At 30.5% G+C, this 27,674-nt stretch overlaps 9 protein-coding genes across 9 annotated transcripts; 5 read left to right on the forward strand and 4 right to left on the reverse strand.

Annotated features, from left to right (window-relative positions):
* Nucleotides 1-437: 437 nt before the first annotated feature.
* On the forward strand, nt 438-1,364 carry RPA43 (DNA-directed RNA polymerase I subunit RPA43; the record flags this gene model as incomplete). Its single annotated transcript, XM_004177720.1, has 1 exon — nt 438-1,364. One exon carries the CDS (start codon nt 438-440, stop codon nt 1,362-1,364), a length of 927 nt encoding a protein of 308 aa, XP_004177768.1.
* Nucleotides 1,365-1,929: 565 nt separating this feature from the next.
* On the reverse strand, nt 1,930-3,219 carry TBLA0A04560 (SWIRM domain-containing protein; the record flags this gene model as incomplete). Its single annotated transcript, XM_004177721.1, has 1 exon — nt 1,930-3,219. The coding sequence occupies one exon, from the start codon at nt 3,217-3,219 to the stop codon at nt 1,930-1,932; it is 1,290 nt and encodes a 429-aa protein (XP_004177769.1).
* Nucleotides 3,220-4,673: 1,454 nt separating this feature from the next.
* KRE5 (Kre5p) lies at nt 4,674-8,717 on the reverse strand (the record flags this gene model as incomplete). Its single annotated transcript, XM_004177722.1, has 1 exon — nt 4,674-8,717. One exon carries the CDS (start codon nt 8,715-8,717, stop codon nt 4,674-4,676), a length of 4,044 nt encoding a protein of 1,347 aa, XP_004177770.1.
* Nucleotides 8,718-9,899: 1,182 nt separating this feature from the next.
* On the forward strand, nt 9,900-12,764 carry ALA1 (alanine--tRNA ligase; the record flags this gene model as incomplete). The annotated part of the gene is made up of 1 exon (XM_004177723.1): nt 9,900-12,764. The coding sequence occupies one exon, from the start codon at nt 9,900-9,902 to the stop codon at nt 12,762-12,764; it is 2,865 nt and encodes a 954-aa protein (XP_004177771.1).
* Nucleotides 12,765-13,117: 353 nt separating this feature from the next.
* Nucleotides 13,118-15,031, reverse strand: TBLA0A04590 (uncharacterized protein; the record flags this gene model as incomplete). The annotated part of the gene is made up of 1 exon (XM_004177724.1): nt 13,118-15,031. The coding sequence occupies one exon, from the start codon at nt 15,029-15,031 to the stop codon at nt 13,118-13,120; it is 1,914 nt and encodes a 637-aa protein (XP_004177772.1).
* Nucleotides 15,032-16,751: 1,720 nt separating this feature from the next.
* Nucleotides 16,752-17,219, forward strand: TBLA0A04600 (SNAP receptor SNC1; the record flags this gene model as incomplete). The annotated part of the gene is made up of 2 exons (XM_004177725.1): nt 16,752-16,832; nt 16,971-17,219. 2 exons carry the CDS (start codon nt 16,752-16,754, stop codon nt 17,217-17,219), a joined length of 330 nt encoding a protein of 109 aa, XP_004177773.1.
* A 532-nt stretch (nt 17,220-17,751) lies between these two features.
* TBLA0A04610 (uncharacterized protein) lies at nt 17,752-19,671 on the forward strand (the record flags this gene model as incomplete). Its single annotated transcript, XM_004177726.1, has 1 exon — nt 17,752-19,671. One exon carries the CDS (start codon nt 17,752-17,754, stop codon nt 19,669-19,671), a length of 1,920 nt encoding a protein of 639 aa, XP_004177774.1.
* A 341-nt stretch (nt 19,672-20,012) lies between these two features.
* DRS2 (aminophospholipid-translocating P4-type ATPase DRS2) lies at nt 20,013-24,092 on the reverse strand (the record flags this gene model as incomplete). The annotated part of the gene is made up of 1 exon (XM_004177727.1): nt 20,013-24,092. The coding sequence occupies one exon, from the start codon at nt 24,090-24,092 to the stop codon at nt 20,013-20,015; it is 4,080 nt and encodes a 1,359-aa protein (XP_004177775.1).
* A 1,196-nt stretch (nt 24,093-25,288) lies between these two features.
* Nucleotides 25,289-27,625, forward strand: TBLA0A04630 (uncharacterized protein; the record flags this gene model as incomplete). The annotated part of the gene is made up of 1 exon (XM_004177728.1): nt 25,289-27,625. One exon carries the CDS (start codon nt 25,289-25,291, stop codon nt 27,623-27,625), a length of 2,337 nt encoding a protein of 778 aa, XP_004177776.1.
* Between the last annotated feature and the right edge of the window lie 49 nt (nt 27,626-27,674).

The following is a 27,674-nucleotide window of genomic DNA, read 5'->3' on the forward strand; positions in this document are numbered from 1 at the left end:
AACTTTTCATTAAAAATCACATTGTGCTATTACTTTAATAATATCATCTTGCTTATTTGGCTTTAATATATTCTTGAATATTTCACACAATAAGTATAATATAAAATTTTAAAAATTCAAATTTTAAATATTATAATTTTTTTTATATTTTATTTCATCTAATCTTTTGTATGTTATTACTAAAGGATTAGTATTTATTTTATTTTACTTTATTAAAAGGCCAGATAAGAACTCAATTTGTTGAATATCGTAAAAAATGATCTTCCGGCGCTAAAATTTTTTTTTCAATATCTAGCTCATCGCAGGAAAAGCATAATATAATAAAACTTAAAAAAGATATATACATCTATGTAAGATATATTTAAAATCTTAATACCACTAATATAACCCCGCCACTATTATCCAAACCTTTACTTCAAATATATAAGATACCCAAAATGACAGGTATCAAAAGATCATCCAGAACTTCTAAATTAGAGAAATTTGCTAAAAAATTCAAAAGCTCTTCCAAAAATCCTATAGATGAAGACACTAAAATATCTAACTGTATAGTTCGTGTCCCTGTTTCATTATATGCATCCATTGCCCCAATGTATTCTCAATCTCCTTTACAAGGGATTATGAAACAGCATTTAAATCCAATGGTAATGAAATTTAATCCAAAAGTTGATGGTGTCGTCTTAGGTTATGAAGATTTAACTATTAAAGATTCTAATCCATTAGCTGATGAATCATCTCAAGAAAAATTAATAAAACTAACACCAGATACTCCATTTGGATTTACTTGGGCTAATGTAAATTTATACGTTTGGCAACCACAAATAGGCGATATTATTGAAGGCTGGATTTTTATTCAATCTGTATCACATATTAGTTTATTAATCTTCGATGCTTTTAATGCTAATATTAACAAAAATTTTATTCCAGAAGATTGGACATTTATAAATAATGAAGTTGAAGAAGAAGAAATTCTACAAGAGGAAAAAGCTGCTGAAGAATCAAATGGAACTAATCAGGACAATAATAAACCTAATTTCACAAACCGTTCCTTAGGATATTGGGTAGATGGCAATGGTCAACGTGTAGATGGTAAATTGAAGTTCCAAGTAAGATATATTAATTCTAACGGTAGAGTTATTACTGTGGAAGGAAGTTTATTAAAAGAACAGAAAGATTTATCTCCTGCCGAGAAGTTACCAGTTATTTCAAATAAAAAGATTACATTTGATGATGAAGTTTCAACTGAAAATACTGAAAGTCATAAAGATTTACAATTAACAGAGGTCAAAGAAAATAATGGTGCGGAGATCGTTTATGAAGAAAATTCGAGTGAAGATGATGATTCTTCGGATGAAAGTGATTAGAAACTTTTACGAAGACATTCATATATTAATGTCTTTGTATCAATTATCATTGTAGAATATAATAAAATCTTGTTGTCAAAATAGATAAATCAAACGACTAGCAATTTACCCATTAAACAATATGATATGCTATTGAATTAAATAAAATCAAATACATTCTTTATTTGTAAAATACTTAATATATTAGTTTTAATTGAATTAGTTTTTTTTCTTTTTTTAAATGAATATTAAAAAATAAAAATTATAAAAATGATATATGCTAAAAAAATGTCAAATAGTAAGATTTGTTTAAATCTCAAGTAAAAGTAATGAATATTGAAGAATATTGAAAATTATCATGGATATGTGGTAAAAAAATAATGGGAGATGACAAAATAAAAAAATATTTTTTGGATGAAAAAAATAACATGAAGAAATGATAAAAACAAATATAAATTTGAAAGAAATTAAGAAAAAAATGTCAGGATATCTTTAAATGGAAGTAGCATTAATATAATCAGTTTCTTAAATAAATGATTAACCATATAAATGTAAATTAAAGGCTAATTTTTCCCTTTTTTAATATTCATAAAAATTGAGTAAAATGAGAATCATTTAACCATCCTACCTTTTCAAAAGCAGCAAATAATCTAGAGGCCTTGTTTACATCAATTCTACAGGCCTTTTGTGCATCTGTTCTTCTAAATGGTAGGCCCTTTTTCAGACGGCAAACTTTTTCTAAGAATAATCTTCTCTTCGAATCTAAATATAAATCACATGGAAGCCTTAAAATTTGTGCCAAAGCAATTTCTGCAGGATGCAATTTATCTCTTAATGGATCATTGGATAAATTCATTGGTGATCCTTTCCATTCTACTTTTAAACATTTAGTATTATCTAAAGGAATATTAATTGTTGAAGGTGAATAATCAGGAAGTTTCTCCCAGGAAGTCTTTGGTACATATTGAGTCATACCATTTAGACTACCCACCGAGGCCAAGGGTGAAGCTGTAGATGGGGAAGCTTTCTTAGTCCTACGTAATGGGCTGGTCTTATGAGATTGTTTGGATGTAAATCTATGAAATGAGTTTGATGAATTTTCCAAATAATCATCACTATCTGATAATGAAGTACCATTTTTAGTAGCTGTCTTTCTCGTTCTATATTGGTGTTCATAGTCTGTTCCTGTACGGCTACTATATTTATTGTTTCTATGCCTTGAATGCTTTAATAAATACATTGTATTGTTATTGTTGGGCAGATGAGAAATAGTACTGCCCATACTATTATGGTTCAAAAAGCTATAATGCGATAAAAAATTTTGATTGGCATGTCGATAAGTTTTTGGAGATAATTTAGAATCCCAAGATACTTTGACATACAAATCATTATTTAATTTATTTTTTCCAATACAGGTTGAAAGTTTAGGGATCTTAACTTCACTAATCACTCCAATTTTAGGGGATAGCGGAGGAGAGGGAATTAATTGATCATCTTGAATAGAATTTAAACTTGGTTCAGAACGTGATTGGTTATAAAAAGCAGTAGAAGGAGTAGAATCAATGACTTTACTTTCATTAAAGCGAGAATTTAAAGAAAATGGTTGTACAATTCTTGACGGCGAAGAAGTGTTTGAAATTGGAGACAAATCTGTAGAAATTGAGCCATTTCGAGGTGTAACACTACTGCTCTGTCTTAAGTATAATGATTGATCATCAGAATAGCTTTGCTTATTGGCTAATGGAAATCTTTTATCTTCATTTTTCAAAGAATTGGGCACTGAATGAGATATTAATTCAAATAATTGCGATGTGCTCTTAGGCTTTATAGGGGTATTCAATTGAGCCTTTTCAGGCCTAGGTGAAGATAAACTCATAAGTAATTAGGTATTTTTTATATTTATTTATTTATTTTTTTGATTGCTTTTTAGATTTTTGTTTAATAGTTCTTTTTTTAATCAGTATAAGTGGTTATTTTGCTATTGGTAAATAGTTATGATTATTTTCTCTGTATATATCAATTGATATGTGTGAGGTTCAATTGAGTGTTACAAATAGTATTTTAACAAGTTAGAAGAGATGATGACTCAAAGTACTAAGAATAAAAAAATGATTCAATAAAAAAAAATAATTATCAATCATCAATTTATTTAAAGAATTTTTTGAATTCCAATTATATTATTAACAGATTGACCTAGCAACACGGTATAGCTCGTATGAAATACAACTACATAAAAACAACAGATGCACACAAATAGGCGCGCTATTCAAGTCAAGTCAAATCAAATAATTACCTCATCAATGTGGATTTCATTGTTATTATTAAGAAATGAAAACAAACATAATCTGGACCAGCTAAGTATATGTGGCCATATTTTATTGTCTGTGTATGCATATGTGTGTGTAAGAGCAATGCCCATTGTTAGTATCCAAAACCATCACACCGATGTTTACCAATGTACAAGTTCCCCTCAAAACATCATTGACACTTAAAAAGTAGCAATAAACATCACCGTGAATACCGTACTCAGCAAACCTCCGCCAATGAAATACTGACTAATGGATAAACCTCTCGAGATGTAAAAGTTTAATCAAATAAGCCGATTATAACGGATTCCTCAAAGGAGTTTCTTGATTACACGTGCCCCGTCAAGGACTTGGCGATTACCCATAAGAGATGTACACCCTGAGGCTACTAGTATGAGCTGCAGCGGTAGCTGTTGATGACTGGGGATGGCTTGATTATCTCGAGCTTACGAATAGTCTAATCGACCCTCAGTAAATTTATCGTATGACGTTTTCGATATGAACTATATGGAAAATAACTAAAACAGCAAAATATGTTCCAAAAGATTTATGAGCCACCATCCCACCACACTTCGGAATGCCTAATATACCCAATTTGATGGTTTTTGTAGGCTTGAAACCTACAAACCCATATCAACGACATTCCCAACGAACCTTTTATCGTCTCACTATTGGCTGATAAAGGAACGTCAAATAAAATAAGCCGTAAACCAATAAACTTGAAGAGATCACAACCCACCCTCCTGATAACCTATATCGGTAAACTCTACTAAGTCAAATGACATCACAACATTATTAGTGACTATTTTCATCAAAGATTCTGACAAGATGAAGGGGTTTAGAATACTAGATTTGTAGATCCGGAAAGTTAAAAGTAACCTTTTTCAGGAGGCTTCCGAACTCCTCAAAGAGGGTTAAAAAGGTCTGGTGAAAAACAACCCTAGGTACATATGATGCTATTTATATTTACTTCCTTATTTAGTGTTTATTCATTCTATGTATATTTGCTATGCTAGTGCTTACTCTACAATTCATCTTGTTCAAAGAAGCCATTATCTTCTGAGCCATTATCTTCTAAGTCATCATCAAGTAAATCATCAGGATAAGGATTGAGAGTTTCTAGTGTAGTCTCTTGTATATTTAAGCTTTTAGCTGAAGATTCGAATTTACTCTTTAAATGTGAGTATTTAGTGTCATCTAGGGCCATTGGTGCTAGTAATGTTCTGCGCAGAGGAGAAATTCCAACTTCTGATTGGATATCGTTGATCAGATCTTGATCGATATTGTTTAGAGACACGACATCCCCAGAGAGTCGTTGGTAATGGACACGCAATTTATCAGAACCATGAGTCTCTCTTAAGGTGTTCAAATTAATTAGGAACCCAGGATGTATATTATGAAATCTCAATTTCTTTTCCTTTAGCATCTTGTCCCAATATCCTTCGTTCCAATAACCTTTTCCACGCATTCTTGTAATAACAAATGGTCCCTTCTTCATCTTTTCTGACTCATAGAGTTGAAATGGATCGAAAGGTTCTTGTTGAGGGTCCATGTATACAACGTGATTAACATCAGGTTTAAATAGTATATCATTAAAGATCATTTTCGAAACATCTAATCTTCTATTCTTAAACCGTTGTGGTCTTAACCAGTATGGCCAGTTAAATTTAATGAAATTTAATTCAATTTGGGAATGATCTTTATCGATAACGTCTAGTGTTTTTCTGAAAGTTTCCATATTATTGGAAAATTTATCTTTTATTACCCAAAATCTTAATCTTTGATCTTCTTTTAAGCTAGACATTAATTTAATTACCATTTCTTTATATAATTCTTCATCTTCTTCAGTTTTTAAGACTGTGTAAATATTTAAGTAATTATTATTGGTATTTCCATTCGAAATTACTTCTTCACCTGTTTCTTTTAATTTGACAAATACCTTCTTTGGACTAAATGAAGCAATACTAATATGAGTTTGTGGTATGTAATCTGAACGACAATCCATAGAAAATGAATCTACTTCATATCTAGGATCGCAGGATCTTATGGTGTAGTTGTTCAAAAGATTATGAACTTCAAATCTACCATATCCAAAGGTACTCATTGTTGTAGTCTGTGATTCAACATTGCCATCAGAATCAACAAGTTCTAAACAAATTCCCGATAGACCATCTACATTGCTACTAATTATAGGCTCTTCAAAATTAAAAGTATGTACAATAATCTCTAGGCCTTCAAATTTATTATTTTCCTCATTTAAAATTACCATTGATGGAATGTCATATTCAATGTCGAAAAATGATTGTTTCTCATTAACTATTGATTTCATATTATTTCCATAAAATCTATTAATTGGATTGATAGTCAACTCTTTAGTAGGTAAGATTAATAATTGAATATTAACAAATGGTAAAGATGAAATTTCATTAACTAAACTCAAAATCTTTTGAGTTCTTTCTTCCAAAGGATCAAGGACAAGTAATAAATCAATTAATTCGTCAGATTTAGATTTATCATTCAAATTGGTAATAATTTTTTTACTCAAGAGACCAGAAAAATCCACTCTAGATAATTGTGTTTCTGCAGTGAATTCAATACCATTATGGAAATAATCTGTACCTTGATAAAATAATTTACTTAAAATTGAAGTAATTGATTCAATGAAATCAGCGTCAACCCGTTGTTCTGAATAATCTGGAATAATAGTATCTAATGCCTTAATACAATCCAAGGTTCTTCGGGCTTCACGCATAACTAATGATTTGAACTGGATGGAGGAGATAATCTCATTCTTATTTAAATGGATAAAACGACCATTAAGTGTAATAAAGCTTGAAGATAATAATCTATCAGCATTGATCTCTAATAGCCAATCTTTAAAAATATTTCTTTGTAATTCATCTTTTGTTTTACTTTTATTAGTTGCACCTTTCAAATCAGTTAAGATGTTAACTAGATCAGATTTTTTGGAACTCTTTAGTAATTTCCAATTTCGAGATGATATGGACCCTGTATGAATGATTCTGATACGAACACCATCAAATCCTATTGATAATGCATTATTAATATTTCTTATAAAATCTTCCTCATCAATATCACCAACTAATGATATTGTGTGTAAAGTGTTATAATTATCATTATTGATATATTCAAGTACTCTATCAGTAATCGAACTTAATGCGAAGTTGTTAATTGGAGTATAATCTGCATCAACGAAATAATCGGGTGTATATTTAAAATGCCTGGTATCGGTAGAAGCCAAATGAAGTATACCTCTTACGTTGATGTTTTTATCATTCATATTATGATATTTCTTCAATCCACGTCTAATTGCATCAATATCTTTCTTAGTAACTCTAGTAATTAGATAACGCCAAGTATTAGCTAGAAATGGATATATCTCACCATTAACAATAATATAATTATCTCTAATTTGAAGATCTTCAGTAATTGCCTTTACATTGGGAATATCGATATCAGTTGTTAAACTTTTTGGCTTTTTGCCTTCAAGTAAGCCTTCAAGAAATTTAGTTAGATTTTCTAGATTTCTATTTTTCAATTTATAGATTTTACTTAGAATCTTTTCGTCATCACATATAGGTAAAAGCCCAATTCGTTGTGGATAACCTTGTAAAGTAACTTCAATAGCCCTGAGCATACCCAGTAAAGCTTCTTTTGTAATATCATCTTCTAATCTATTAAAATTAATAGCAAAGACAACTTCATTCCAATTCTGTCTTAACTCAGGGATTTCACCGTATTTTGTCTTGTCAAAAAATACACCAATATCTGAAGATAATTCATTATATTGCGCATCTATCTCAATATCATTAAAGTAAATAATACTTTCCGAAAATCCTGGTATCTTGTGCAAATCTATCTTAATTGGTTGTGATTCTTGTATATTAGATAAAGACAATTGAGAGAAATTATTTAATAATTTTTTAACCAGGTCATCTTTTAGGTTTTTACCATAATTCAATAATGAATTTTTTAAGAAGATCATTCTCTTATATTCTGCAACAATACCATTTAATAAAGTATACTCATTCAATGAAGTCAATTTAATGTTTTGACCGTTAATATATAGACCTAATAAATTGTAGTCAACACCTAAACTTTTCCATTCCTCATTTGCTGCCAAGATTTTCTCATTAATATTTAGCTTTAATAATCGTTCTCCTAATAAGATAAAATTATTAACTAATTCTTTGGTATACATTATGATATCCTTTATATTTTTCCGTTTTTGGAATCTATCAGTTATAAGTGAAGCCACTTTAATGTCTAAATCTTTTAGGTCTTCCGGAGTTGGATTAAATACTGTATAAGATGCTTCTTTCAAATCATCAGGTATATTTATTTCTTCATTGTTCCATTCTAGTCTAGAAAATTTCTTATCTGTGACCTTAATTGGAGTAGCTGACATGAAAAAAGTGTCTGGTGAGAAATTTCCTTCAGGTATACAAGTTGGTATCCATATATATCTGAATTTCCCAGTAGTTGAAGCTTCTGAATATAAATTTCGATTAAAATCTTCAAAATTAGAATTATCTATTGGGCAACCATATAATTTAACAATTGGAGCCTCTAACTTTTCACCAATTATTGGATACTTATAGAACGCATCGTCTAAATCATCCAGTTGCTTTTGCTTTTTTAAGTCTGATGATTTCAAATAAAATACATCATCTGGATTATTATATTTCTGACCATTTAATTCAAAATAAGTCTTCGAAGATATATTATGTTGACTAATGGATAATCCCAAAGGATAATATTTGGCAAATATAGGTAATAGGGAAGACAATTCTGCCCTATCAAAATCCATTTCCAAGACATAAGAAATGTAATCAACTAGATTTAAATCCCCATTATTTTCATTGAGAGATGATTCTTCTAATTGTGTAACTATAGGAAACAAGGAAGTTAATAATTTTGGATCAGTATCACCAATTAAATAACAAAGTATTGACCATATTTTGAAACTTTCTGGAGTTTGAGCGGCTGCTGCTAAAACAGTTATTTTTAACCAAAATACCAAAAGAAAAGATATAGAAAATAACATACTATAATATATTTTCTTAAAGCGTCAGTTTGAATTGTACATTGAAACTTTTAATAAATTTTTCTTGATTAAATATAAAAAAAGAGATAATTTAATTGCTTTTCTTAAAAAAGAAACCAAATTATCCTGAAAATTTCAATTACCTATTTTGTTTCCTAATATGGAAATTGCCCAACGCGTAAATCACGTGACAAAATATAAATAACATATTTTAATAGTTAATTTTCATACAACAAAAAAATTAGGCGCCTATCAACAGTAAAAACAACAAAAAACACATGTAATGCTGGCAGGTTGTAATTGTAACGAAAAGTGGCTTTCGTGTGGCAGAATTAGTTTCAAAAGAGAAGTAGAGCTTCCTAAATGCAGACATCTCCTTTTAAACAAATACCTATATTCAAGATAAATATTTTATTAGCTGTTTTGTAACTGACAAGTTATCAAGAATGGCCGCTTAAGAATAATATAAACCTTTTAAACTAGTAACAAACTTTCACTCTGAGCTTCCATATGGCCGAAAAAAATATTAATCACATTTCACGAACTATATTGATCCGTAGTTCGAATCTTATGCGATACGCAAATTTCCCAGAAAATTATGTTAAAAATTTTTCTTTTTTTTGCGATGAGCTGAAAATTGAAAATTTCATTAGTCAAACAATACTGGTGCAAGAAATGTCATCAGTTAATACCAGTTGTCTATGTCAGGAAATTGCTGATTGGATATGCTGAAAACTTAGAAGAAGATAAGCTTCTAAGGTTTCTGAGTCAAGTGCTCTTTACTTATTCGGTATTTGCTAGAGTATTAACCCATTTTCTTTTCTTTTCTTTCCATTTAGTTGTTTCTAGTACCAGTTGCGTGTGTCAACTATTACATACTTTCAAGAAAGATTCATTTCAATACTTATTTGATTATATAAATATTTTTTGAAAAAAGGAAATATTTACCATCAAAAAAGATAAACACTACGTAAATTTTCAAATATAAATTTTGTAGATTTTGTCTTTTTTTTAAAAAAAAAAAATAAATAAAATCGCTTCAAAATTTTGAACTTACTGAAAAGTAATAGTCTGTTATTCAATTCAAGGTATTCTATAACCCAACGTTGTGCAAACAGATCCCATTCTTTTAATAGGACTTATACCAGTATAGTTAATAGAAATCACGAAAATCCATTAAAAATGACTATCGGTGATAAACAAAAATGGACAGCTGAAAATGTTCGTTCTACATTTTTAGATTATTTTAAATCAAACAATCATACTTTTGTTCCATCTTCTCCAGTTGTTCCATTCGATGACCCAACTTTATTATTTGCCAATGCTGGTATGAATCAATATAAACCTATTTTCTTAGGTACTGTTGACCCATCCTCTGATTTCTATAGCTTGAAGCGTGCTTACAACTCTCAGAAATGTATTAGAGCTGGTGGTAAACATAATGATTTAGAAGATGTTGGTAGAGATTCTTATCATCATACTTTCTTTGAAATGTTGGGTAACTGGTCATTTGGTGATTATTTCAAAGAAGGTGCTATCACATTTGCTTGGAACTTATTAACCAAAGTATACAGCATTCCATCAGAAAGATTATACGTTACTTACTTTGAAGGTGATGCTTCTCAAGGTTTAGAACCAGATTTAGAAGCTAAGCAATTATGGCTAAATGCTGGTGTTCCAGAAGATCATATCTTACCAGGTGATACTCATGACAACTTCTGGGAAATGGGTGAACAAGGTCCATGTGGTCCATGTTCTGAAATCCATTATGATAGAATTGGTGGTAGAAACGCTTCTTCCTTGGTTAACCAAGATGATCCAGATGTATTGGAAATCTGGAATTTAGTTTTCATGCAATTTAACAGAGAATCTGACCATTCCTTAAAGAAGTTACCAGCTTGTCATGTCGATACTGGTATGGGTTTTGAAAGATTAGTTTCTGTCTTACAAGATGTTAGATCTAATTATGATACAGATGTCTTCCAACCTTTATTTACTCGTATTCAAGAAATTTGTAACGTTAGACCATATTCTGGTAAATTTGGTGCTGAAGACAAAGATGGTATTGATACTGCTTACAGAGTTTTGGCCGATCATGTCCGTACTTTGACTTTCTCTATTACTGATGGTGGTGTTCCAAATAATGAAGGTAGAGGTTATGTTTTGAGACGTATTTTAAGAAGAGGTGCTCGTTACGCTCGTAAATATATGAACTATCCAATTGGTAACTTCTTCTCTACTTTAGCCCCAACTTTAATTGGACAAGTTAAGGTCATCTTCCCAGAAGTCACCAAGGATCCATCTTTCTTGTACGAAATTTTAGATGAAGAAGAAGCTTCATTTGCCAAGACTTTAGATCGTGGTGAAAAATTATTTGAAAAATACGTTGAGGCTGCTGCTCAATCAGGCACCAAAGTTTTAGATGGTAAACAAGTTTGGAGATTATATGATACTTATGGTTTCCCAGTTGATTTAACTGAATTGATGGCGGAAGAACATGGCTTAAAGATTGATGGTCCAGGCTTTGAAAAAGCTAAACAAGAATCATACGAAGCTTCCAAGAGAGGAGGTAAGAAAGAAGCTGATAACTTAATTAAATTAAATGTCCACACCTTATCTCAATTAAATGAAGCTAAAGTACCAAAGACTGATGACAGTGCTAAATACGGTAACAAAGATATTGAAAGTACCATTTTAAAAATCTTCGATGGTAGTGAATTCGTCACTGAAATCAAAGAAATCGGTAAGAGTTATGGTATTATCTTAGATAAAACTTGTTTCTACGCTGAACAAGGTGGTCAAGAATACGATACTGGTAAATTGGTTATTGACGGTTCTTCTGAATTTAACGTTGAAAATGTTCAATTGTACAACGGTTTCGTTTTCCACACTGGTATTTTAGCCGATGGTTCTTTATCTGTTGGTGATAAAATTATCGCTTCTTTTGATGAATTACGTCGTTTCCCTATCAAAAACAACCATACTGGTACTCATATTTTAAATTTTGCTTTGAAAGAAACTCTAGGTGGTGAAGTTGATCAAAAGGGTTCTTTAGTTGCCCCAGAAAAGCTGAGATTTGATTTCTCTCACAAGAAAGCTGTTTCTTTAGATGAATTGGCTAAAATTGAAGCTATTTGTAATAAACAGATTGAAGAAAGTTTGGCTGTCTACTACAAAGATGTTCCATTAGAAAAAGCTAGAACTATTTCCTCTGTTCGTGCTGTTTTTGGTGAAACTTACCCAGATCCTGTTCGTGTTGTCTCTGTTGGTGTACCTGTTGAAGACCTAATGGAAGATCCAACCAACGAAAAGTGGACCAACTATTCTGTTGAGTTCTGTGGTGGTACCCATGTTGCTAAGACTAGTGATATTAAGTTCTTTGTCATTATTGAAGAAAGTGGTATTGCTAAGGGTATTAGAAGAATTGTTGCTGTTACTGGTACTGAAGCTTTTGAAGTCCAAAGAATTGCTAATGAATTTAATTCTGCATTAGATGCTGCGGAAAAGCTTCCATTTTCTCCAGCTAAGGAAAAGAAATTAAAGGAATTAGGCGTTGAATTAACTCAATTATCTATTTCTGTTGTTACTAAAAATCAATTGAAAGCTAAATTCACTAAGATCGAAAAAGTCGTTAAGGACGAAATCAAAGCAAGAGCTAAAAAGGAAACCAAACAAACATTGGATGCTGTCCAAACTTACTTCACTGAAAATGCAGATGCTACTTATTTCGTCAAGCATATCAATATTCCAACTAACGCCAAAGCTATTACTGAAGCCATTAACTACATGAAATCATCAGCTAAGGATAAATCTATCTATTTAATTACTGGTAATGATCCAACAGGCAGAGTTGCTCATGGTTGTTATATATCAAATGTTGCTCTTGATAAGGGTGTTGATGGTGCTGGATTAGCCAAGACTGTTTCTGGTATTATTGGTGGTAAGGCCGGTGGTAAAGGGAACGTATTCCAAGGTATGGGTGACAAGCCAGACTCAATTGAAAAAGCTATCTCTGAAATCGAAACTGCATTGAAAGAAAAATTATAAATTAATAAATGATAAATGTTAACCTTTTTTTGTCGTGTTCCATATATCCCCTAATGTACTCTATTTATCTTTTCATAATTTTATAAGCTATTTATGTAGATATAAACCGTTGTAAAATAATCTCTTCAAGTAGAGAAAAGTTAAGTTTAGCTAATTACTTTTCCATGTCTAAGCTCGACAATTATATTACAAACTATGGTATATTTTTTAAAAAGTCACATAATAAATATTATATATTATACATTCTTGTGATTCACAATTTCCTCGGCTATCTTTTTTTCTGTCTTTTTTTTTTAATTTATTTTGATCGGTGCTACAACGTCATTAAATCATTCTTAGACGCTAATTATTGTTCATGAAGTTATTTCTTCTTTAGTGTCCTTAAATAATTGTTCAGTATGTAGAACAGGGCCATTTACGTCGCCACTAACAACGGTAGCAATAGTTGCAAATCTTACTTTTTTAATTGGTGGAGAAGATGGAGAAAATAGAGTGGATGAAGATATGTTTAAGCCCACAACGGCGGAAGTCTCCACTAAAGATGGTAAATATCTTGGTACTGAGTCATCAGTTTGTTTCTGAATATCTGCATTATGCAAAGTTTTTCCTGATTTAATTTCATTTAATTTTCTTTTCTCATTGTAATAGTAGCTGTTCTCTCTTGTTTGAAATTTTTGAATAGGGATATTACTCATAGAGAAGGATCTAGGGGATAGCGAGATGTAGGCTTTTGGTCTAGGATCCTCTCTTAGTGACTGTGTCGTTGGCTTGAAATGTCTTTGATTAGATTCTTTGGAGTAAATTGCTCTTAGATGTTTTTTACTGGATTCTTGAGTTATCCTGTTTGAATCTATTATCTGAGAACTAGTTAATACAAAATTACCATTTTTTGCATTTTTTAATGTAGGTGATGACAATGGGGACCGCAATGGAGACTCTGGTGAATTAGAAGTTACAGATTCATTTCTCTTATTATTTAAATTTGCATTAATCATTTTTCGATTTTCCAAGTGTTTTACCTTTCCTTTCGAAGTTGGATTTAATAGAGAGGTAGATAATTTTAGAGAATCATTCGGTAAGCTATTTATCTTTGAAGATGTAGCTGATAATACATAAGCAGATTGAAGAGTAGGATGATTTGATTCTGTTCTGGTTAATCTCTTTGAGGTTCTTATCTTATCCTTTTTCAATTTATCATTCAATAACTTTAATATTTGATCTTCGTTTAAGTTTGAATACTTTTCATTGTTTTTTATTTCATTATCTTGAATATAGTGTATAATCATATACCAACGTTTCATTAATTTTATTTCCACTAAAATTTTTCTTAAATTTGGGATGACAGTTTCATCATAAATAGTCTTAAGTTGTTGTATATGGATAGAGCTGATATTTTTATAGTTATTCACGATACTGTTTCCGTTGAGAAGCTTAGATAAATTGTTCAAACAAATTTCCAAATCTTTTAATTTTTTAGATTTCTTATTTGAGTCACATATTAGTTCTAAATTTTCTAATAAGATTTTGAAATCAAAAGAATTTTTAGCATTTAATTTTGTAATTGGATCATCGAAATATTGCCTGTTGGGATAATAAAATTGTCTAAATATTGAACTGACCATTGACCAAATATGATATAAACGAATGATACATGCATATAATTGATAAGCTTTTAGTTTTAAATCTAATTGGATATCATGATTCATTTCATTTCGAATTATGTTTCTATCTGTTAAAAATGTATCGATACTCTCTAAATTGTTTTGAATTTTCTGTAAGACGTTTTTGTCTAAACATTTTAAAAACTTTGATATAACTTCCAATTGTAAGTAATGATTTTCAAAATCATTTAGGTTTTGACTATCAATAACCAAATCCAAACTTAGATCCATTTCTTTTGATTCAATAATTTCTTTGATAGAATTTTCTATCAATAACACTGTTTTTGGTGAAATCGAAGTAACTGTACCAGCATTTTCAATTTTATTTAGATAAAAGGTATAAACTTGAGTTGTATTATTAATTAAAACCTTTAATGAATGAAAGACTTTTAATTGTAATTTAGAATCATATAGATTATTTTTAAAACTAATAGGATCTCTTGCTGACTTTGAGAATTTGAAATTAAAAGATAGCTCAAAATCTCTTAATTTTTCCTTTTGAAATTTAGTAACTTTGAATTGGCATAGCAAATTATACCTTTCACGTAAAAGAGGGTGAATATTAAAGATTGGACCTTCTAACAAGCATAAAATATAATTAGTCATGGCAAAAATGGGTATCGCAGTTGTACTAGAATTTAATTTTTTTGTAACGATTCTAGAACATGTTGCGTGGATTTCAATTTTGCTAATGCGGCTTTACAAATTACAAGCTTTGTTAGATCATCGCGTAAGAGTTGTTTCTGCATATTTATCTTATAAAATCGTAACCAATAACTTTTATTTTGTGTATCAAACTCTTGTATATCTAATACATTTAATGTATTATTATTTTTTTGATTTTATGCTTTGTGCCCTTCTATTTTGCATATATGCAATACATCTGACAATTATAAAAATATTGGCAATTAGCAAACAACTTATATATTGAAAATTTCTTCCAGATTAAACTTGTAGAAAGCTCTTCTAAGCTAGAAATTCTTAGATACCAAAGGCGGCAATTTCTTGAAACAATAGCTATTTTTTTTTCTTTTTTGTATTGCATTATCTACTCAGGGTTTTTTGCCTACCCTAGGACTTCAAGCTCTCAATGTCATCATCGTTTATTAAGGTAGGGGTAGTGCAATTTCTTATTACAATTCCTAAATAGTTTATATCCAATCAAGTTTAGAATAAGGGCCGTCAGGGAGATTTCATTAAGGGAAATTTTTCAACTGTCCTAGTAGAGAATAAAAAAAAACAATGAAAAAATGCAAGTATCATTTTCAGATAGTTTAAGGCGTCTTAGTCATTGAATAAAACTGTAAATAGCAATTTATTAATTTGTTGAAACTTTTCACGATGGAAATTAGGTTATTTCAACGTTAAATTTCACTAACTTTCCTGAAAGCGGTCTTTCCGAAAAGGAAACCTTATTAATTCCAGAACTCCTGAAAAAGTTTAAGCAAAAATGAAAAATCAGGGCTATTAAGGGCAATACTGAAAAAAACTTGACAAACATGTTCAGAACGGGGTCATATTTATGATCATTTTGGTAAGCAAGATGGGATTTATTCTATAAAAGTACTTCATACCGTTTTTTAATGAAATTCCAATTAAAGAATAGGGCAAGTGGAAGCATCTTTAGCATAATGGCACAGGCTCAGAACCTCTATGGACACATTTACAAAATAATGAGATACACGTAAAAATATGAGATTAGCAGTGAAAAAATTTACGTGTTGTTATGTAACGCCAAAAATAAAAGAACGGCAACTAAAACTCTAGAATTGAGATCCGGAGTTCTAAACTAATCTATTTCAAGGTGTTTTTAAAGTTTGACGTGTCCAATAATAAATGAATAGCATTGCCTGAATAATATCAGTAACGCGTTATTTCTTTATAAGTATACTTAATATTCTTTAGTAATCGTAATATGCAAGTCAAGATAAGAGCCACTGAAAAATATATTTGAAATGAAATTTTCAGAAATGTTTAATTTTAAAATATATAAAAAAAAGGCCAGTATCTAGTCATCTAATCCTCATTATAAATCCTCGAGCATAGTTTGAATATTTCAATGTCTTATAGTTATTTAGCTGTATTATTTTATATTACGCGAAAATATCATTTTATACCAGAAATTTTCGCGACCAAGAATTTTTCATGTGAAAATCGACTAATGAAATAATCAAGATAAACAAAGGCTGAGCCAGTCTAATCTGGGAAATATTTAAGAATCTCAGTGGTAAAAAAAAAAGTCATTCCTTTAAAAAAAAACTAGCAGCGTACTTTCACATACCTCTACATACCTTATTGCAAAGAACACATTCCAGAATTAACAAATATGTCTAGTTCAGTTCCTTATGACCCATATGTCCAACCTGAATCAATGTCCAATGGTGACAAAGCTGCTGCTTTGAAAGCCGTATGTTAAAACAGTAAACTTAGTTCTATGATATATTTCTCTCTAAAGTATTTTTACTAACTATTAAATTACAATATCTGGATTCGTATGTTCTCCCCCACATCCATACTCTATCCACTTGAGTCACATGTTCAATAGGAAATTGACGATACTGTTGGTATTATGAGAGATAACATCAACAAAGTAGCAGAACGTGGTGAACGTTTAGGATCTATTGAAGATAAAGCAGACAATTTGGAAGTTTCTGCACAAGGGTTCAAACGTGGTGCTAACCGTGTAAGAAAAGCCATGTGGTGGAAGAATTTAAAGATGAAAATGTGTCTTATATTCGTCATTATCATCTTGCTGGTGGTTATCATTATTCCAATTGTCATTCATTTCACTTGATTTGTTGTTATTAACAATGCAATTTCTCTTCTATAGCCATATGTATATTAAGTAATCTCTAGACTATCCTAGTTAATAATCACTAATTTATTTCCATTTGATATATTCTTTATTTAACAATTTTATAGATCTGGATATCTATATTTAGTACTAAATTTAAATTAAATTCTTAAACCGCAATTTTTTCTATTTTAGTGTAATGACATTCTGAATATTTCTGTAATTTTAAAATTCCAGCTCATTGCTTTTTCCCCAGAAAAAGGAATTTAATGTTGAATGAAAAATTCGAGGCTGTGAAATGTGTGGAGATTTCAAAGGAAAGTAAATATGTATATTATTAGTAATCAATAAAAATAAAAAAGAAATCGCAATATTTGATATTTAAAATACGTTTTTATTTCTCTAATCCTTTATATTCAAACACTACAACACCACAGATTTATTTATATTCTTTATGCTCCATTCATAAATATATATATAAAAAAAAGAAACATTCTTTATAAATAATTTAAAAAAATAAATTCATTATAAAATGGATATCACAGTTAATCCTGAAAAACGAAGATTAAGGCGTACTTCCTTCCACAACAATAATCCATTAAATACTTCAAGCACTCAACCGCCTGATACAAATGCTTCTGGCTCCATTACTTCATCCCCTCCATCTAAAGAAGAATTGCATCTAATTAGAACTCATACTTTTTCAACATTACCTAGATTAAATTTGAATACTCAATTACCTAAAATAAATTCCTTTGTAAGAAATGGTAGTCCTGAACCTATAAGTCCTGAATTTCATACGTTTATTAAAAGACAGTCTGATAATAATATTATGAGCAACTCTGGGAATGTAACAAGAGTAAGCTCTTTCATTAGAACTCCTTCTGATCCACTTTCACCTATACATACTACTTCTTTCCATAAAAGTAAATCATTCGTGGTGAAATCACCAATTGGATCCCGTACTAATTCATCTACTAATTTAGCAAGTCAGGATTCTGTCATCTTTAATCATTCAAATTCAAGAAGTAATCTAATGAACTTATTTGAAAAGGAGTTACATTTGAAAACTCTCAATTTCCAAAAACCACCTATTAGACATAAGCCACAAGACTATAAATCTGCATCTACAGGTACTTTTAGTAGTATGATGTATTCTTCTGTTCCATCTTCACCTTCTGATAATTATAGTGTTATCATAGATTCTACCACACCACTTCATTTAAAAGGTAATTCAATTGATATCACCAATTCTAATATAGATAATAGCATACAACAGAATTGTCCTTCTGCTATTCCAAAACATTTACAAGAGGAAATTTGTAGAACGTCCAGTAGTCTTTCAGGTAAAAGTCCACCACGAGATAAATATAAAAATTGTTCAAATGTTTATAAAGATAAAAATCAAGAAAAGATTAAATCAGTTTCAAATTCATATAATAAAGATAATAAAAGATTAGTAAACCAATTTTTACAATCAATACAATCGAAATCAGAACTTTCAATCAGTTCAAGTCCAACTGAATCAGAAGAAAATACGTTCCCTTTTATGAATAAATATTATACTCATGAATATATATCTAATCAAAGTACTTCATTATCGGATTTTTTATACCTAGGTTTGGGTACTTCTACTAAAAAATCTATGAAATATCAAAGGGAAGTTTCTTCCAAGAAAGAATCTTCCCCACCTAGAGTTCCCTTGTTATCTGATATGAGGCATATGCGTCAAGAAACGATGAATTCCACGTTTTCACCAGCATTCACATTATCTTCTTCAACGCCTTCTTCCTCGCCTTCTTCTAAATCTCTTTCTTCATTTAATTCAGTATCCAAAAAAAAAACTGAACCAATAGACAATAATTATACAAATATATTAGAGAATTACATGAATATAGTCCAAGGAGATGAACTGGCGACATCTTTTAATGTCAACGAATTAAATTATTTGGAAAATCATATTCATTTTCAACTATCCACTTTTGAAACATTATTAAAACATAATTTTGGCAAATTGGCATTATTTGATGAAATCCAATTGCAAAATAATTTAAAAGATTTTGACATGCTAAAGTTTGATTTAAAAAAAGTTAGAACAGAAATTGAAAACCTATATGATTTAGTTAAAAATAAATACTTTACAAAGTTGGACGAAAAATTTGATGAATCAGATAAAAATTCTTATGCTTCCAAGATTCAAGAAGATATGGATATCCAGGTTGGCATTTTAAATGCCTTAGAAGCAAGAATGTCTTACTGTGCTGAAAAATTATCTCAGCAGAGAGAAACAATGCGCCAATTAGATGATTTATTGCAAAACGAATCATATGTTGATAAACGTCATGTTAGCCATATGAGAAAAATGATATATTTGAATAAATTGATTGATATAGTGACTATTTTTCTATTGGTTTATTTTATATATTGTTTTTTCAAACATTTTTTTGACTAATATTTCTTTTAGTAGGGTATTGTTGCATTAATGAACAGATTTTAACAGTTTTTGGAATTATAAAATTATGAAATTATAGTAAAATTTAAATGTAATTCAAAATATTTTTCAGAACGAAACGATTTACTGCTATCCAGCATCTTTCAGAATTGGCTTTCATATCAGAAGTAATAGCTATATCCTTTTTATTTTCTTTTTTATTTTTTATTTTTTTTAATTTCTAGATATATTTATCTAAACTCAACTTTTTCAAGTATAAAACAAAAACGAATATAGAATTATGCATAATTGTCAAATAAATAGTTATATAGTTAATATACAAATCTTTATATGTTAAACGTCTATAAATCAAAACTTTCAAAAGATTGCAAATCATCGGTTTTAAATCCTCTTGCATCTGTTTTAGGGCGTATAGATATACTACCTTCATCAATATTCCTAATGCCGTTTGAATCATTGAAAGGATTGCTTGAAGTAGCATCACCTAATTCCCCGAATTGGCCTCTTCTCTTGGTAGTATCATACATACGAACCAATCTTTCTTGATCACCAGACTCACTTTGTGAAAATGCGAACCCTCTTTGTTTTTTCATACGTTGAACCTGTCTCACTTTTCTAATCGCAGTTTGAAATTGTTGTAGATGTGGCCTGTAATCTGATATGTTATATTTTTGCATTTCTTGAACAACATGATACGATTCTGGGACATACATTCTACGGTAATATTTCCAAATAAAATCTCTAAATAAGGCAAACACTGGTAATACAAGTAACATTAGCCAAAATACTGCAGAACCATAAGTGTGAGATAATACCCCAGCATATTCCATTGAAATATTTGCATGAGGGAAGATAGATGCATAAATAGGGAAAAATACCATCCAAAAAACAAAAGAGCCGGGAATAGCAAATAAAGTAAATTTTGTCCATTGATTAGTTACAAGTGCAGCTTTACCTAGTACGATAAGTAAACTATTTGTATAAACTGCCACACCCCAAGTCCAATGATCCGTTGTTTCACCATGCATGTTTAATACATCACCATATCTGTAGAATAACGTTGAACCGACATATGTCACTGCTGAATGATAAAATCCATTAATAATCCAACCCCAGAAGATAGTTACGGAGAAAAATTTACTCTTTTGTCCTAATTTGTATAATTGTGGGTATCTTTCTAATAATCTACTGCTAACAAATTGATCAAAGACACCAATAACAAAGGGTGGTAGGGCTGTAAAAAATACGTTGTAGAAAGTTAATGTCCATGATTCCATAATAGATTGGCCTGAAAAAGCATTAGCAAAAACGTACCAAAATTGAGTCATATATAATGCAATGTTTTTATAGAAGGAATAAAGGATTGCCACAGATATTCTTTGGTAAGACCATGACCCATGGACAAGTAACAATTTTTTTAAATATTTGAATTGCCCAATAGCGAAATCTGCTGATCTTGCAGCTTGCATACCTTCTTGGCCACTGATACCAACACCAACATGTGCAGCTTGAATCATACTGACGTCATTGGCACCGTCACCAATGGCTAGTAACAATGAGCTTGTCTTTCTCTTGACCATCTTAACAACTAATGCTTTTTGCAATGGAGAAACACGACAACAAATAACAGCTTTACAAAGTTTACCCACAGCTAATAAATAATCTTCTAAATCAGATTCTAATGCAAATCCTAACGATTTACCATCGATAACCATAGCTAATGTATCCAATTCGTATTGAGATAATTGATGCTCGTTAATTGCCCGCATTTTTTCAAGTAAATTATTTCTTGTATCTTCTTTAGTCTCCTCATTGATGATTAATAAATTCATATCTTCGCTCAGCAATCTACAACTCATACCAATGTTAATAGCCGTTTCCTGTCTATCACCAGTAAGAACCCAGATTTTGATGCCAGCATCTTGTAAAGTGTGGATTGTTTCAGGAACTCCATCTTGTAACTTATCTTCAATTGCAGTAGCACCCAATAAGAAAAGATTGTTTTCAATCAATTCGGCTGCATCATCTAATTTCTGAGATCTATTATCTAAGGTTGTTGCAGCTTCATTGTATATCTTATTCCAATTATTATATTCTTCCTCTGGGATATCCCTCATTGCCAAACACAACGTTCTTAAACCTTCGGCTGCATAATCTTCTAAATGTCTCATAGTGGATTCTACATAATAATTATTTTCAGGATCTAATCTTTCTAAAATCACAGTATCAGCACCTTTACAGAATAACTTGATTGAACCATCAGGGAATCTAAAAATTGCACTCATTCTCTTTCTTGTAGAGTTAAACTCGCATATGTTTAATAATTCATATTCCAAAGTTTGACCTGTAGTTTTAAGTTCCACAGTTACTGAGTTTGGTTTACGAATAATAAATTTATAACCCAAGTCAGCACCACCTTGAACCAAAGCACCTTCATCTGGAGATGCAGCTTGATATTTAATTGAACTATCACTCTGAAGTTCCGGAATAACTGTATGGCAAGTGGCTAACAAAGTTAAGACCATTTCTATATATTGGGATTCTGGATCATCTGTATTTAATATTCTTTCCTTTAAATCATCGAATTTTCTATAACCGACTTCAATACCATCTTCCATAGTAGCCTCTTTATCTTCTGGAATCACATCAATGTAACAATGACCAGCAATTGAACAAGATTTGAATTCCATGATATTTCTTGTTAATGTCCCAGTTTTATCACTGAAAATATATTCTATTTGACCCAATTCTTCTACTAATGAAGAAGTACGAACCACAGTTGGTGTATCAGTTGTTTCGTCATATAAATCTAAATCTGAACTGATCATAAATGCTTGATAATATTTAATTAATTCAACGGTAACAAACATTGAAATGGGGACTAAATTAGAAAATAAAATCCAAAATGTTAAGATATCTTTGAAAAATAGCCCTACCTTATTAGTTCCTTTAATATACAAATATGATAAGTGGCTTGATGCACTCATCATAATAACATTACCAATAGAAGAGATTAAAGATAATAGAATTAATACCCCAAACAATGCTAAAATCTGTAAATTAATAACACGTTCAACTGCAGTTCTCTTAATAGGAGTAGCTGTAGCGTTACGCATTAATTTTGTTTCATGACCAGTAAATATAACTATCCCAAATATCCACGGAGTGTTTCTTAAAGTTGCACCACGTAAAATCATTTGTTCTGGAGATAATGGAATGCTTCTGCCATTCAATTCCATAGTACCTTGATAAGTATACAGACTTGAATTTGGATGTTCTGATAAAATTCTACCATTCATTGAATTTAAATTTCTCGAATCAATATATTTTGAAGTTTCTACCCTAGATTGTTTAATCTTTAAATTAGTTTCACCATCCAAATTTGCAGTCTCGATGTAACATAACCCTTCTGGTTCAGATGATGATATAATAATGATATCTGCAGGTATTGGCTCTTCTGAATTCACTTTAATCATGTCACCTACTCTGATATCGATCCATCTTTTCTCTACAAAATCACCATTCATTTCTGAATATACTCTAGCTTTTGAATTATTCAATTCACTATCTGAACGAGATCTTTTAATATCTTCTACAATTTCCTTCATGGCAGAAACGATTAAAACAATTAATAATGTACAAATGGTGGTATATCTATTTGTTGGTGAAACATGCGGTACTTGTTGAATGGCAGATGTGAATAGAAAGAATAAATTTGCATATTTGGTGAACTCTTGAAATAAAAATTTTGGTAAAAATGTGGCGAAGTTATATTTTGTTGTAGAGATATGATTATCACCATAACCTAACGTCGCATTATTTCTCTTATCATTCAAATAAATTAATCTTGGTTCAGATGTATCAGTTGCTGAAGAAGTACCATACTTACCCAAGATATATTTATTAAATATAATTTTCATATTGAACCGATCTCTTGATTTCAAATAAACATCATCATCATCATTTGCATCTGCCACAACTGCGTTATAATTTTGCATTTCAAAACGATTCGTCGATTGTTTTTTTTTGCTACCCGGTTTAATTTTATACCAAGCTCTTGCCCATATCGAAGGTCGTTTACCAATTCTACCACTGTTTTCTATATTAATATCGAAATCGTTCCCATCATCTGGGTTTGCATTCCATGATAATTCTACATCATCGAGAAAAGGATCCACATTGATATCATTTTCTATTGTATAATCTTCACTATATCTGTTATCAGTACCAGGAGTGCTTATGGTTTGTTGTTTTACTGATTTGGCAGTTTTTTCATTTATAAATTCAATATTTTGGTTCGATGATTTTTTCAAATCTTTTCTTTTTTCAGTATCATATGTATCATCATCATCAGGATTGTCTAAATTCAAATCAAATAATGTTTCACTCTGATCTTCGAATGGGTTTGGAATATCACTCATTATAACTTGATGAATGTTTTTTTTATTTTTGTGGGTGATAAAAATGTGTGTATACCCTTCTTCTTTTTAGTATATTATTTCTAAAAAAATAACAATTGATCTCCCCAGATATATATTTTTAAGTTTATATCTTGATCAATTGATATGTGTTTAATAGATTGTATATGTTATAATATTTTTTTTTGAATTTTTGTTTTATTTTGTGGCTTAAAATTCTTGTCTTTTTCTTTTCTCCTTTTTTTAGATTATGATTTTTATTTAATTAAGCTATTTATTATTTACAGGTTTTTTTAACTATTGATATTTAGCGTAATGAATTAAAAAATCTGGTTAAGCACGTGATCGAAATAATTTAATGGGCTAATTACAACTATTACCTTTCACTTTAAGGCTATGGATCCAATCATATACTATTGAAAAGTTTTTATTATTGGTATATTTACTATATATACTATACGTGCTTGGTTTAATTGGGGTTTTCAGCTATTTCACTCTTCAATATTCTCAGTTTCCATGGTAACTCAATTGGGGCCTCATTTACTCTCAATTTTTATTTCAGCCTGCATAACAAGATTGTTTTATCATTTCTCGAAACTAGTTATTCTATCCAAATTTAGTCATTTAAGGTTAAGATAAATAAAAAAAGATATTCTCAATTAATCTTTCTTGATACACTATTAAACAAATCCGGTGTTCAATTTTTTGGATAGATACGTTCCTCTCTACTATGCCAACTTTGAACAATTCTCACTAAGAAATACAATCCACTTTTGTAGCCTGAAGATTGTTTAAGATAATTGATTTTACTGAAAGAAAATAACACACGGCGCTACCACCAAGAATGTTTCAATTAATTTTTCAAAACGTCAATCTTAAAAAAATAAATTTTAATTCCCACGGTATTTTTACCATTTTAATTAAGGTATGATATACCGAAAAAAGAAAAAAATAAATAAAAAACAATGATAAAATACTTGTTGGATCAATCAAAATCAACGAAAATGAAAAAACGAAACTTCTTATCTTTATGCGTCTAATTTTTAACATTACTACATTTGTACCTACATACTCTCTTATATTAAGCAGCATTCTCGAGATCTGCGAAAAGAAATTACTTAGAAGTACCTAATATATTTTGAATTTGATAATTTCTAATCTAAAGGAAAGGGTCGTCAAAAGACATTATCTATTTAAAAATGAATTTTACAAAGCTTATACCAGCACAATTTATCACTAGCTCTAAATCAGCGACAGCATCTTCAAGTTCTAGTAGTTCAGTAGATTCAAAAGTTTCCAAAAGACAAGCAGTAGAGTTAGCTGTAGATATCGAATCTCCTCCATGCGTTCTATATGGATCTGCTACAAATTCGCCTGGTTCTCTGTTAAGTGGGTTGTTTAAATTGCGTGTCAGACATACCTCTGAGACTGATAGTCAAGTGTCACGGTCAGTGCTTCATAAGAATGCCCTTACCAAGACCACTAGTAACAATGGTTTAAGGAAAAGTAAATCATTAAATCAAACAACTTTAAAATCATTTCCGGATATAATTGAGACAGATGTCAAAGAATCAGTATTAATTCAAAATGTTACTTTACAATTGATACAAACAATTTATTATGAAAACCCTTTTATTCCAAGTAACTCTAACATTCAACGCTGTAAAGATTGTAAAATTAAAAAAACTGTTTTGAAAGAATGGGAAATTCAATCACAACCAACTAAAATAGATGTTGGAACTTTTTCCTTCCCATTCTCCTATCTTTTCAAAGGTTCATTACCTTCTACTTCCACTTTGGGTTCACATTCAAATACTATTGTTAGATATGATTTAATAGGTAAAGCTTCTTTTAAGGATACTCGTGGAAATAAAAAAACTAAATCTAACTCTTCTTCCTCCCCTTCGACACCTTCCTCTACCAAATCAAAGTCAAAATCTGAAACTATCAAAGTTACTATGCCAATACCAGTTACAAGAAGTTTATTACGAGGACCAGATAAAAATTCTCTAAGAGTATTTCCCCCAACTGAATTAACAGTATCCGCTGTCATACCAAATGTCATCCATCCAAAATCACAATTTCCCATAGAATTACAAGTAAACGGTATTACTTCATCAGATAGAAGATGGAGAATGCGTAAATTGTCTTGGAAATTAGAAGAGACAACTCGTATAAGATGCCATTCTTGTTCTAAACATATAAAATATTTGAAAATAATTGAAAAAGAAACTAAATTAAAAGAAATAGAAAATCTAAAGAGGAAGCATAAACCAATGAAGAGATACGGGGATCCGATTCCACAAGTACGATTTTCAGTCGCAACAAGGAATAATTCTCCTTTGCCAAGATTAAATAATTTAGATTTACGGCAAAACTCAAATATTAATGCAGCTGGAAATACAAACAATACAAACAATACAAACAATAATGATAACTTGAATAATGAGCCTACTCAAGATCAAGATACTGAAGACCAACCTGCTGGTGAATTTATTCATCCTAGTGATGACGCATTACGTCAAGAATATATTCAACAACAGCAGCATATTAGAGAAGCACAGATTGAACAAGAATTGAATAACGTGACAAATTTATTTGCTGAAGAATCTCGTATTTTAAAAGATGGTGTTATGAAAACTGGTTGGAAAACTGATTTTAGTGATAAAGGTCATATTGAATTAATTATGGATATCGATTGTATGGATTTTAACACTGGTGTTACTAACCCTATTACAAGAGTATCATCTTTACAGCCATATAATGAAAATAAGCGTCAAAAACCAAATATGGCATGTGATTTACAAGATCCCATTTCTGGTATTTATGTTTCTCATGTGTTATCTGTAGAAATTATTGTAGCGGAAGAAACAGTTCATTATCCTAATGGTCAACCGATTCATAAATCAAATATTAAAAAATCAGGGCATGTCCCACTTTCAACTGATGATCAAAGATTGGCTGAAATATCTCCCATGTTTGCAAATAAACAATCACAAAAGCATAAACCAATTCAAGAAAATGAAGTTTCTAGTAATGGTACTAAACTAGTTAGTGTCCCAACAGGTGCAGCACGTGTATTAAAAATGCAGTTTAGACTAAATATTACTGAAAGGTCTGGTTTAGGAATCTCATGGGATGAAGAGGTTCCTCCAGTATACCAAGATGTTGAATTACTCTCTCCTCCAGTTTATGAAAATACCTCTCCTATTTCTACTTCTCCTATTGAAATGGTCATAACACCGGATTCTTCTGAACTACCTCCATTAGAACTGGTTAATAGCAATTCTGAACGTCCTATTCAACTATTCCATGATGAAAATAGAGTTGAAATTAACCAACAACAAATTCAAACTCCGCAATCTGTTACGAGAAAGAACTCAGTCACTCCTTCCAGCTCACCGCAATTCCAACAAGCAATCAGTATTGAAGGTAATATCCCAAATGCTTCCGACACACTAACTCCGTTTAATACTTCTGACGTTAGAGTCCCAAAGGAGTCAGAAATTTTAAATACAGACAAAATAACACAGTAAATCTATGCGTTTTTGATAGTAAAATATGAAAGACGTTAATAATAAATAA

The sequence above is a fragment of the Henningerozyma blattae genome, chromosome 1 (genome assembly GCF_000315915.1).
Source record: "Henningerozyma blattae CBS 6284 chromosome 1, complete genome".
Classification (NCBI taxonomy): domain Eukaryota; kingdom Fungi; phylum Ascomycota; class Saccharomycetes; order Saccharomycetales; family Saccharomycetaceae; genus Henningerozyma; species Henningerozyma blattae.